Source organism: Myotis myotis, unplaced genomic scaffold (genome assembly GCF_014108235.1).
Source record: "Myotis myotis isolate mMyoMyo1 unplaced genomic scaffold, mMyoMyo1.p scaffold_m19_p_18, whole genome shotgun sequence".
Classification (NCBI taxonomy): Eukaryota; Metazoa; Chordata; class Mammalia; order Chiroptera; family Vespertilionidae; genus Myotis; species Myotis myotis.
Genome location: NW_023416322.1, coordinates 10524943 through 10538752, shown reverse-complemented (window position 1 = coordinate 10538752; position 13810 = coordinate 10524943). Strand labels below are relative to the sequence as shown.

The 13810-nt window shown below is 40.0% G+C and overlaps 1 protein-coding gene across 1 annotated transcript in view; it reads right to left on the bottom strand.

The window, feature by feature from the left end:
- CR1 (complement C3b/C4b receptor 1 (Knops blood group)) overlaps positions 1–13810 on the bottom strand; it is a 147322-nt gene that overhangs the window by 23924 nt on the left and 109588 nt on the right. Inside the window, exons 34-38 of the mRNA XM_036343832.1 lie at positions 13575–13751; positions 12181–12372; positions 10390–10413; positions 9328–9400; positions 8453–8557 (exon numbers count right to left, since the gene is read on the bottom strand). Coding sequence (XP_036199725.1) covers positions 8453–8557; positions 9328–9400; positions 10390–10413; positions 12181–12372; positions 13575–13751 — 571 coding nt within the window. The remainder of the gene's footprint in view (positions 1–8452; positions 8558–9327; positions 9401–10389; positions 10414–12180; positions 12373–13574; positions 13752–13810) is intronic.

The following is a 13810-nucleotide window of genomic DNA, read 5'->3' as shown; positions in this document are numbered from 1 at the left end:
ATCAATAAAAATATATTTAAAATAAAAAGGAAGTTAACAAAATTGCTCAATAATACAATTAAGTTAGGCAATATGGTATTTTACAGAGATAACCAATGTTAAAAATATCTCATTTTTTTAACAATTAAAAAGTCACAGGCATCAGTGTTTCTTAATCACATTGTGCACCAACCTACTCCATTCAGAAGGGGGGAAAAGAATTTAGAATTTTTTCTATGAAGGGATTTTTAATTCTAAGCAAGGCTAATTCTCAGTTAATTTCTATACCTCTTTTCAAAGATTCTATTCCCCAAACCCAAGAAATAATAGGAATTTGCTAAGCAAACCATTGAGCAGTTTTTTATATATTTGTGGACTATTTGCCTGTGTGTGTGTGTGTGTGTGAGAGAGAGAGATCTGGATAAATATCTCTTGCCCTTTTAGAGAGAGGTAGGGGAGAATTAGTCTTTGAATTACTAACTCTCAGTTAAGCCCATTACCCTTTGTCTGGGATATGTTGCAATTTATTTTCCCACTTTGTCCGTTGACTCTTTGGTTCTGCTGTGTTTTTTTTTCCTCTTGTATGATTTGAAATTAAACTTCTAGTTGAGGTCCAGTTCACTATTGATATTTATCAACATAAATATCAGAATATACTTCAAAAACAACTATTAAAACCAGAATTACACAGAAGATACCAGTAGTCATACACTAATCTATTCTTAAATATCCAGTAAGATTCTGCTATTTTCTCAGGTGGCCCATAATATCACCCCAAATTCATTTTCATCTATAAGGATTTGGATTTTTTAGAGACTCTAGGGCTACTTGTAGAGAATGTGTCAATACATGTTATTAATTTGATAAATTCTTAAAAGTCATGTTTCTTAGTAAATTTAGTGTATGCTGAATCCATTCAAAAGTAAACTAGTTACTTTTATATAAAAAATTACTTTTATTTAAAATTCAGTATGTTTCTTAAACAGAGCATAGTACAAAGTACTTTTGAAATAGATTTTAGGAAATATCCAAAGCTTATTTCCCCCCCAAATATTTCTCTTGAGTATTCTTAAGCCATCTTTCCTATAATCATCTAATGACTTTTTAAGAAACAGAAATTACATATATTTTTTTGAGAAAGTGAAAACATACATATCTTTTACTCCAATCTGTCTAAAAGGAATGGATTCTGCTCTACAAACAAAAAAGAAGGTATTTAAGAAAGAAAGACATATGTGTGTATAAAGACCCATATATATGAAGAAAAATTAGCAGAAAGTGAATTGAAACATTAGCAGTCATTATCCCTGGGGAGTATAATTATATCTGACTTACTTGTTTTTTATATCTTCCTCATGCATTTTCCAAATTCTCTTTTTGAGTCCATTCCATATTACAGTTAACACTTGAACAACAAGAGTCTGAACTGCATGGGTGAATATTTTTCAGTAACTATACAGTTGCCCCTCTGTATCCTGGGATGTTACATGCAGGATTTAGCAAATGGCCAATCATAAAAAGAATTCATTCAGATGGCACCACTTAACCCCCACATTGTTCAAGATCACCTATATGAATAGTTAAAAATATGAAAGACAAATGACAAACTTATAGACAGAAATCCTAGGAGACAACTTCTTCCTTTAAATAACTGAGATTGCTTCTAAGCCCTAAGTGCAGTCCTTCCCGTGGCTAGACGGGGTGTTCTTTCATTTCAGCACAAAGAAGGAAGATGGAGTGACAGCATCCACACTCCGAGGAGGCAGCTTCCTCGGGAACTGGGAGAGCTCCAGCATCTCCAAGTGCACACGCTGGCTGCTCTGTGAGGTCACTTCAAGGACTTTATGAGTCTCAGATCTTATTCTGTTGAAATGAATCGGCTCCTTTCCAACGAGCATTTTCATTTGAGATGTTCTTCAGCTTTATAGTAGGTTGTCAAGGAGGGACACTGAAATAAAAGGAATTCTTATTTAAATGACAGCAGGGTCAACAAATTTCTATGCTGCTAATCATGATACTGACATCACATTTAAAAGAAGTGTTTATTGCCCTCTGTTTTGGTAGCCATGTAGGACACAAGACAGTATGGCATAAACTGAGACACTTAGTAGATAAGAGATGAATGAATAAGTTGACCATTCCCCATTTCTTTTTGTAAAAGGAAAAGTGTCCTCAGAGTTGAGCAATTAAAGAAAAAGTGCCTTATTCCAGAAAACCTACAGGTCCATTGTAACACACAAAAGCTTTCTTTTATTCTCCTTTCTGAACCATGGTTACAGCAGGGGGAAGGAAACAGAATCCGGCAGTTTGGGTGTGGGGCAGCTTCAGATAGCCTGTCCTCCTGCCCTTATCACAGTCAAGATTGAAAGGAGGTATTGCATAGTCTAAGGCAGCAGTTCTCAACCTGTGGGTCGCGACCCCTTTGGGGGTGGAATGACCCTTTCACAGGGCTCGCCTAAGACCATCGGAAAACACATATATAATTACATATTGTTTTTGTGATTAATCACTATGTTTTAATTATGTTCAATTTGTAACAATGAAATTGGGGGTCACCACAACATGAGGAACTGTATTAAAGGGTCACAGCATTGGGAAGGTTGAGAACCACTGTAAGGTGTCCAAATGCTTCCTCGGCCACTTTTTCTTAAGGCTGGAAACACTGTGTTGTCACAAATGGACAGACTCCCCTCAGCTCACCTGGCACTCCCAGTAATTATTGCCACCTGACCCTTCATCATTGTCCCCTTTCTAGCTCACAAGTGTTCCCAACATCCTGTTACCTGCATCATCATTGAGCATTCTCATGTGTTCCAATGCGTGGCTGTGTCTTTGGAGTCTGTCTGCCTCATTACCTGTATCCTTTCTGACCCTGCACCTGACCTGAGTGCACAGCTTTTCAGCTTGGCACCGATTCTAGCTCACTCCTTGTCTACAAACGATTAACCTTCTCCTGTAGAACACCTGTTATCAGAATTCCAATCTTAAAAATGAAAATTTGACATTACTTTATTAAGGAGTTCCTAGCTTTTTATAAAAAAGCTGCCAACAGTCAATAAACACAACTTGAGATGCACCTTGAGGTAAAAGAATGTCTCCAAAAAGTTGAGGATAAATAACATTTAGGCAAATTGATTCTCAAATATATACTGACCACTTCTCATTTGATTAAGTCTATACTCAGAAATTTGGGCAATTTTACAGCGATGGTCTTTATGAATACGTAAGTTAATTTAGCCTGGGAGAGAAAACACACAAGCACAATGTGTGGTACATTAGGTTAGGGGCAGACAAAGAATATTGGGGAAGAGCTATAATGATAAGAAATATTAACCATGCTCTGTTCACCATGGTTGTTTTGTTCTGATTAAAGAAAGCACATTTCGAAGAAGCCAAGATGGCGGCATAGGTAAACACCGAAAATTGCTGCCTTGCACAACCACTTCAAAAATACAACTAAAAGACAAAACGGACACCATTCAGAACCACAGGAAGGCTGGCTGAGTAGTAATTATACAACTAGAAGGAAAGAGAAAAGCACACTGAGACTCAGAGGAGCTGCGGAGGTGGAGTGCAGAGGTACGGAGGCACACGCGGAAAGGGCTGGCAACTGAGGATGCGGTTATCTTTTTCAATCGGGAGGGAGACACAAGCTCCCCGTCCTGAACTCCAGTTCCGGGCGAGTCTCTGGGGACCCAGACTCATACGGGGAGAAACTGGACTGTCTGGCATCGGGCGGAACTCGAGGGCAGCTTTCTCTTAGAGGTGCTTGCTGCGAATACCGAGGAACAGTGAGAACCAGGGCCTCTTAGGGCAGAACTGAGGATCAGCCATAGCTGTTTGCGCCCCCCTGTTGATTCCTTGAGACCCTGCCCCACCCAAGCTGTGTGCAGAGGCTTTTGCATATGAATGACCTGGCCCTTTGCAATCTACAATCACCTAAAAAACTGCAGCTAGGTCAGAAAGACCCAGAACATCCAAAAGAAGGCCCAAGGCCCACAGCAGGTTGCATTGCTTCACAGCTGGGCCTCATCTGGGCACCTCCAAACCCCAAACAAAGAAGAGGAATCTGCAGATCTCTCTGTAGCTTTTACTGCATAGTCTCAGGCAGAGACTAAATTAGCACTTCCTTAAAGATCCATGTGCCAGTGTACCCAGTGGTCAGAGTGGGACCATCCAGATTACAACTCCTCAGATCCATAAGGGACACACTTAGGGGGCAGACTCAGTGATCACCAAAGCCGCACTGAAGCAAGTCTTGCTCATAAGAGTGTCTCCAGCACAGAAGTTCTTCCACCGTTGACACAGCTGATTCTCACAGCCAATTGGCCTGGAGCTCAATTCCTCCCAGTGATACCTACAACAATCAAGGCTTAACTACAACAAGACTGTGCACACAGCCCACAAAGGGGTGCACCAAGAATGTCCATCTCAGGTAATTGGGGAGGCTGAGCCAATGGGCCCTATAGGATACCTAGTACAGAAAGTCATTCTATCAACACAGGGAAGCAGCCAAAATGAGGAAACAAAAAAACGGGTCACAAATGACAGAAATGGAAGAAAGCAAACTACTGGATATAGAGTTCAAAACCACGGTTATAAGGTTACTCAAGAATCTTCTAGAAACCAACGATAAATTTAGTGAGACCCTCAAGAAATCTATTGAGACCCTTGAGGATATGAAAAAGGACCAACTAGAAATTAAGCATACACTGACTGAAATAAAGAATATTATACAGAGATCCAACAGCTGACTAAAGGATCCCAAGAATCAAGGCAAAGATTTGAAATACGAAGAAGCAAAAACAAAAAGAAAAAAGAATTCAAAAATATGAAGATAGTGTAAGGAGCCTCTGGGACAACTTCAAGCATACCAACATCCGAATTATGGGGGTGCCAGAAGAAGAGAGAGAGCAAGATATTGAAAACCTATTTGAAGAAATAATGACAGAAAACTTCCCCTACCTGGTGAAAGAAATAGACTTACACACCCAGGAAGTGCAGAGAACCCTAGACCAAAGGAATCCAAAGAGGACCACACCAAGACACATCATAATTAAAATGCCAAGAGCAAAAGACAAAGAGAGAGCCTTAAAAGCAGCAAGAGAAAAACAGTTACCTATAAGGGGGTACCCATACAACTGTCAGCGGATTGCTCAATAGAAACTATGCAGGCCAGAAGGGAGTGGCAAGAAATATTCAAAGTGATGAATAGCAAGAACCTACAACCAAGATTACTTTACCCAGCAAAGCTACCATTCAGAATTGAAGGTCAGCTAAAGAGCTTCACAAATAAATAAAAGCTAAAGGAGTTCATCACCACCAAACCAGTATTATATGAAATGCTGAAAGGTATCCTTTAAGAAGAGGAAGAAGAAGAAAAAGGTAAAGATACAAATTATGAACAACAAATACATATCTATCAACAAGTGAATCTAAAAATCAAGTGAATAAATAATCTGATGAACAGAATAAACTGGTGAATATAATAGAATCAGGGGCATAGAAAGGGAATGGACTGACAATTCTCGGGGGGGAAAGTCGTATGGGGGGTGCAGGAAGAGACTGGAAAAAAATCGTACATCTATGGATGAGGACAGTGTGTGGGGGGGTAAGGGCAGAGGGTGGGGTGGGAACCAGGTGGAGGGGAGCAATGGGGGGGAAAAAGAGGAACAACTGTAATAATCTGAACAATAAAGATTTAATTAAAAAAAATAAAGAAAGCACATTTCAACCTGGATGGGAGTTGCATGTGGGACCTGGGAGCTCACCTGGAAATGTGGTCCATCCTCCATATCCAGGAGCTGCCTATTATCATTGAAAGGTTAACAACCTTGTTGCAGAAACCAGAGGCAGCCCCAGGCCTTTGCAAACCCCCAGCCTGCATGACCTTTAAACTGCCCATGTTGCCTACCCATTCTTATCCCTTTTGCCTTCTTCCCCATGTAATCTTTGTCCATCTACCCAATAAAAGCAGCTGGCTTATGGTGGGGGGCAAAGCAGAATTTTATGGATGACCTGCTGCTCTCCCATACTGCCGGCATTATTGGAATAAATGCTAATGTATGAATCAACCCTGTCTGCTAAAATGGATCAAGTATTGACAGGCAGCCCGGATTCATTGATTGTCTGGTTACAATTATAAGTGACTAATCAAAATTTGTAGAATCAATGAATGAGTGAGTGAAAGAATGCAATAGAGTTAATGGGTAAAAAGCAACAAATGAAAAGTCGAATACTGTATGATGTATTCATATACAGTTTTTAACAATGAGAAGAATGGTTGTCATTTGTTGAAACCAAAATCACATCAACATAATCTCAAAGTATAACCTTGCAAATGTAAAATAATATGCAAAGTAGCTTAATAATACTAACCACTGGGTGGAGGGTTATTACAAGTGATTTTTATTATTTTTATGTTTCTGGGTATTTTCTGTTTTCAATGAGTATATATTATCCTTGAAAGAAAATAATTTATTTTAAAAATTTGGAATAGACAGGAAGTGCTTTGAGTTCCAAAGAGAGACATCACTTTGGACTAGAGTTATTTGGGGGAGCTTCTTGGGTCAGTGAATTCTGAGCTGGGTTCATGCAACTTGGATTGGAAGGAAGGTGGCAATATGTTTTAGGCAGGTAACCTGGCAGGAATAAGGTAAATGAAATGATACCTTAAGCAGTCTTCTGGAACATTTTTAAATAAAATTGTATAAAGACAAGCATTGCCCTCATGGTCTGGTTATTTAGTCTGTTTATATTTGGTGATAGCATGGCTGGCTAAGAATCACTTTTGCACAATTTTTCCATCAAAGTTCCCTGATAATAGAGGAAAACAAATGCATCCCTGCTGGGGGTTAAGACCAGTAGGTCATAATAAATGCTGCAAGTTCACCAGGAGGTGGATGGACTTTGATATGCAGCAGGGCAGGGCTGAGTATCAACATTATATTACCCTGCTGCTGGCCAAACGGCTGAGGGTGATCCCCTAACCTGATAAAATCTTTTACTGTTTATTAAACTTTACCTTTGATATGTGTGCTTGCTTTGCTAAAGGAAAAAAATGTGTAAATAAAAAGCCGTGGGTCCGGAGATTCGGTGAGCCACTCCACTAGAGAGCTGGTTTCTGTCTGGCTCCTGCAAAATGCATTCCAAGTTTATATTTCTTATATAGTCTCTATCCATTATGTCGCAGCCCCTTCTCCAGATTCCTGAACCACTGCTGTGAAAAGACTGTGGCACATCACCCCTGCCTGGCCAGGTATTAGTGCTAATTGGCAGGGGAGAAAATGATGAGAAAAATAGCTAAATTATATACATTTTAGTTTTGAAATGAGGTAGTCAGTAGCTTTCATTTTGAAATTTAGGGCATCACTTGTCTTAGGTTTTTGATATCTTTGTAAGTTTTCTGACGACTCCCACGTACCAAGAGGTTACCTGTTCGATTCCCAGTCAGGGCACATGCTCAAGGGAAGGAGTTGAACAAAGGGGGAGATGGGCGCATACACAGTGCCGTCAGGGTGATATAGAGAAGGGGCTTGCCTGTCAGTCTAGCTTGAGGAACTATGGATTGGCTAGAGGGGTAGACACAATGCAAACTCAGGAAAATTTGGAAATACATGATCCCAGGACAAAGAGTTCCCTCTCTCGTGTGCAGTTCTGGTCTGGTGCTGTGGCACTCTCACTTCATGGCCTGCACCTGCCCCGTGCGCTCGCCTGTTCTCTCTCCATAGCCATGTGGGCCTAGAAGCCGCGTGGCCCATGGCCATGTGGACCCCACCTGCGGATGCTGGACTGGCCTGTGCTTTACTATGGGGTGGAGACTGGCATCCCTAACTCTAGCCCTGCTGAATGTAAGCTCGGACTTCGTCCATGGTGGGGCTGACATAGATGGGATCTTGGAAGGGAACCCCCTTAACTTTACATCATCTATAAAATTCTTTCCCCCAGGGCACCGGAAGAACACCACTTCCACTGATGACAAACACACAATAATACAGGAATGCTTAGGAAAACAGTGCCTGTGCACAGGACTGCGGAGTCCTCACCACAAATCACTGGAAAAAATTATCCAAGAAAGACACCACCAGCAGCAGAGCTTCCAGCTCCTGAAGTACTTTCCAACGGCTTTGGTATTAATGATCTACCAGGTACAATGGCATATTTAAATCCTGTTTCCATTTCGATACTTGGATTGTTGAAAGCATTTTTATTTTTTTATTATTATTTTTAAATATATTTTATGGATTTTTCACAGAGAGGAAGGGAGAGGGATAGAGAGTTAGAAACATCAATGAGAGAGAAACATCGAACAGCTGCCTCTTGCACACCCCCCATTGGAGACATGCCCTCAACCAATGTACATGCCCTTGACCGGAATCGAACCTGGGACCCTTCAATCCACAGGTTGACGCTCTATCCACAGAGCCAAACCGGTCAGGGCGAAAGCATTTTGATTTTAATTTGTGTTCAGTACCTGCTATGTTCCTCACTTGTCTGCAGACTTGGCGCATGATCACAGCTCCCTTCTTGGGGATGTAAATGGATACTGACTTCCTTAGATTTTGCATCTGTATCACTGCTAATTGGCAGGGGAGAAAAAGATGAGAAAAATAACTAAATTATATATTTTTCGTTTTGAATGGAGGTAATCAATAACTTTCATTTGGAAATTTAGGGCATAATTTCTCTCAGGTTTCCAATATCTTTGTAAGGCATCTAAAAAGAAAAATATAACCAAGTCACACTTTTCAAAACTGAGTAAAAACTTGGATTAGAAAAGAATACTAAAACCATTCTATAGGTTGTGTCGGAACTCTAACCCGCTTACAGACAAGTGCCCATGCCTTAGAACAACACATTTCTCTATCCCAAAGCTATATTGATTAGTAAATACTGCTACAACAGGATTGTGACATTTAACTGGCTTTGCGCTGCCATCTTACACAAGGCTTCCTTTCACCCCTATAGTGAAGATATACGTTCTGTATTTTGTACAATACCTATAGTATGGAAAGTAGCAGTTCTCATGAAGGTACATAAGCACTGATAATAAAAGAAGTATTTAATTACTTTTAAATATCAGTAATAGTAGTCATGTATAAATAACAAAGCTAACATTTTGTGACATTCATTATAAAAGAGGCACTGTGTTGCCGTAGGAGCGACTATTATCTTATTTTTCTGGCAAGGAAAATGAACTTTATAAGTACCGCGCGCTAACCGATTGCACCACTGGAGCTCCATGGAAAATGAACTTTAGAGAGACGAAGTACCTTGACCAGGGTGCAAAGCTAGTGAGTGAGTATGAGCATAGGTCTTAGTGATTGCAAAGCCCGTGGCTGGACTGACCGTTTTTTGCGCTTTAGAATCATCCAGGAAATAATGACGAGCATAATAAAGATGACCACACTGGAGGATATGCCTAGGCAGTAAAACAAGGTAATTAAGTGCATGCAAAATACAACCCTTAGCTTTTCATCTCTATCTTCATATCTAGTCTCTCTAAAGTTGCCAATGATTTTTTTTAAATGTAACTAAATTCTGGTTTAAAAAACACCGACACAGGCTTACCTTTAAGATTTCCCCTTTGGCTGGCATTTCTCAGTGGTTAGAGCTCAGCCCGTGTACCAAAGGGTCATGGGTTTGATTCCTGGTCAAGGGCACCTACCTGGGTTGCAGGTTCGATCCCTGCCCTGGTTGGGGTGAGTCTCCTCCCCCACCCCCAACTCTCTCTCTTTAAAAATCAATGGGAAAAAATATCCTCCGGTGAGGATTAACAACAATAACAAAAAGAGCTCCCCTCTGCTCCTTGTCTAATCCAGCTCGTTACTGTCACTTCTATAGGGTTAAGGGTAAGGAGTGAGCAGAGACATTTTGTAACCTGTAGTCCAACAGCAGCCTTTCAACAACATGTGAGCACAGCGCTGAGACTCCTGGGTTCCACCTCTCAGGCCTGCGCATCTCTTGTGTGAGGCACAGGAGCTATTCTATGCAACAAACTCTGCCAATTCCCTCTGAAGCCGACTCTCTCATAACGCTATTCCTCTTCCATACTCTGATCCCAGAAATGGGCTTAGTGGTCTCTGTGGCTTCCAATTTGTGCAAGTGAGCCTGACTACTGCCCTGAAGAATATTCCCAGGTTGTATTCTCCAGCTATAATAAAATAAGATGAAGGACTGGTCATCTTTAATGGTTCAAAGACAGTGCAGAGCCTCTGATGGAGGACACTCTATAGGCAGGTGAGGATACCAGTTTCGCCACACCGTGGCCTGAGTCTATCACTGTCTCCTTTCTAAATGAAATCGCAATGTAAGATATGTTGACCTCTCTCTTTACATTTCATTCATTATAAGTGGATACTTACTGTTAAAGGTGCTGCAGTTTCTCAGCAAACCCTTTATAAAACTTACCAATAATGCGAGCATTGCGTCGGCCTAAAAGGAAGATAAATTCACAAATGCATCAGTCAAGCCCTCAACATGATTGAACAGTAGCCCTCAGCCAATGACAATTTAGCCTAATTTTTATCATTGCACAGTCCAATTTTGTTCTAATTTAAAAAACCATTGGTTTTACTGAGACAATCTCATTTTATCTTCTGTACTCAGTGGTCTGTTTCCTTTCTTTTTAACTTACCATTTTATCATAAAATTAATAGAACTACAGCAAAGAACGTATAAAACAGAACAAAAGAAAAATATCACACATAATTCTACCACCAGGAAATGCTTTGGTACATTCCCTTCTAGATCATGTTCCCAAACATGTAGGTTTTTACATATTTATAGCATCTCTTTACCTACCTAACCTTTGAGCAGTGGAATTAAGCTCTCAATCAATATATGTTAATTTTTACCACCACAACTACCACTACTGCTACTGGTATGATACTACTATTAACTCCTCATTATATTTGTCCCATATTTCTCATCTGTCTACTGTTTTCTTACTTTCCAAAATACGCACATAAGCTGTAAGTCAAATTTGTTGATCTTTAATGATTTTCTCTGTCATATCAAAAGTTCAAAGAATTTAAGTCTTCTTCCAGAGGTTTGACAAATAAATATAATTTACATTAGCTTTTCTAATTGACTTTAAAAACTTTAACTCTTGAATACATCTGGTACTTTTTGTAAGATAAAAAGAAAAGTCCTAAATTTGTTTCACTGCTACCTTTGTTATTTGATCATCTTTACCATCTCTGTTATATTTCATCTGTAAGATACTTCTTTTATTTATAACAACCTTTATTTTATTAATATCTGTTCTGTTTCACTTATAAAAATGAGTCAATTTTGTGCTACTTTAAAGTGATTTGTGTATTGTGGCTTTATATTTCTTTTAATGTCGTGTAAGGTGGCCCTCCATCATGGGAATTTTCTGTCTTTCATGGCCACATGTTCAAACCCTCTAAAGGCATTCATTTAGCCAACTAGGCAATGAGCTTTTTGCCAAAGTGAATATAATTTGATATTAAGGAGGCTACAGTTTATAATTTGGAAATATTATTCATAAGTCAGATTAACTAGCACATATAAGGGATTAACTTTAAAAACATCTTGAACAATCTTGGTATTCACTGCTACAAATAAGAATCATAAGAATGGGTGAGGGAGTCCTAGCACTAACTTAGATTAAGGAAAGTTATTCATTGTTAATTTTGCTCATTAGCTCCTTGATGTGTATAAGTTCAGGCTTTAGAATTTTCTATCTAGTTACCAATACAGCTCAATGACACCTGATTTCTAAATCTGCTGATGTCGTTTTACCAGTTTAGAATCCTGTAGCCAACAGCAGTGAGGGAGACGGACAGCTGGTCTCACAAACTTAGAAGGTGTTTCCTGACTCATGCTGAAATTCTTGAAGGCCTCCTCTTGGGGCTCTTCACTTTTAAAGCCCCGAGCTATAAATAAATCATTACTATGGGATGCATGCAACAATAGAGTGATGCAGACCAAAAAGGTTCAGTGAGGTCCCCAAGGAAAGATGAATGGATTGAGAACTGTGGAGAGAGCAAGGCTTGCTTGGCTGTCTTTGCTAAGGGCGTTTGGAGAAGAATTAGGAGCTCCTCTTGCACTCCTTAGTGCTACCACGTTCGATGCTGTAACAATCACACCACATTCGATGACAGTACGGATGAATGAATGAACAGTGCACGACTGGGGAGGACCTGTATTCCTTCTTCCTGCTCTTGCACTTACCAGATGTACTAGTACATGTAGCCAGAGGAGGGTCCCATGTGTGATCTGCCTGGCACTGGCTCCGGGGACTGCCTTCCAGAGTATATCCATCTTTACACTCCAAGGTTACATTATCTTGAAATCGAAATTCTTGCCTCATGTCCAACTCCTTCCAGATTCCATTCATAAACTCTGGGAGGCTGCATTTTACCTCTGAAATTAGAAAAATCAGAAGGAAATTGATATTTTATTGAGAACTTTAGTTGTAACTACCATAATGGAAAGACCTATGACCCCCCAAATCTATTTCCCTTCAGCAAAGATGGGTCATGTTTTCAATCAAGAAAAACTGATAGCCCCTCCCTAAATATCTTATGATTTAAGATTCTCAAGCTTTATTTTCCTAGGAATATGGAATGTACTGTAATCCACTTTTAATTGTGAGCAACTCTGAAACTGGAAAGCTGTGGAAAGATGAGGAGTTAGGATAAGCATACTCCAGCCTAGATCCACTTGGGTCATACCACAGGAAATAGGAAGATAACACAGTATTTGAAATACAAAAGAATAGAAGAGAAACAAGCAAAGCAAAGAGCCCTTAACTTATAGTTTTGAAAAGTCAAAAAGCCACACTTAAAAGGAGTCACTATAAAGTGCAGAGTTAGAAAGCAGGGGATGAGCTGGGGTCCAATCCTAGCACCATCACTCCTGTGCTGAGGATCATAGGCTAGTAACTGGATCTCTCTACACCTCAATTTCCTCCTCGGTAAGAAAGCAAGAATAATCATCCCACCTCATCAGATTCTTCTGTGGACTAACACACATCACGTCTGTAAAAATATCAGTAGCAGGCCTAGTTAGAGAATATGATTTTTAATTCCACATTTTGTAGCTTTTTAGAATATTGCCAAGAAAGGTTTTAAAGTGATATTTCATTATATATGAATAACAAAATCATTCCTGGCACTTGGTGCAGGTAAGAGGCAATAAACTCTTTACCTTTGGACTTGGAAGTTATAGTGAGACTCCACACCTAGTCATTCCAGAACTAACTACTCCGACCTCACTTCCACTGTCCTCACAACAAAAGGCTTCTAGTCTCTTATTGACCTTCTAAGGGTATTTGTGAGGACCATCTGTGATCCTTTAAAGCTGAAATAGTTTATTAGTAAAAGGCCTGGAAAGCATTTTAAATTCGTGGTTGATGTCTATTCTATCGCTGACAATTCCCTCTGTTCTTCCTACTTATTTGGTAGAGGTAAGGATATTTGTGCAGCCTCTCTTCCTACTGTTTGTTCTTCTTTGCTTCTCCTCTATTGATACTCATTTCACCATCCTCTCAGATAAGATCTCCACCAGCCTTATTAGCCTCATGCAGAAATCTTCCATAAAAGCCCAGCAAGAATAGAAGATACCTTTGCAATAATGGTAGACTTGGCTCCAGCTTCCCTCATGTGTACATAAAATGAAACCTTTCCCCACCAACAGGTAGCCTGGGTCACAGGTGTAGTTGACGATCATCCCAGGAAGATATGGAGATACACGTCCTCCAGTGTGATGCCCATTGTGCACCTTGGGTGGAGGTGGGCATGCTAAGATCAAGAAAGGGCTTTCAGTTAAACATAGAAGTATGAACACGCCAACACATCAA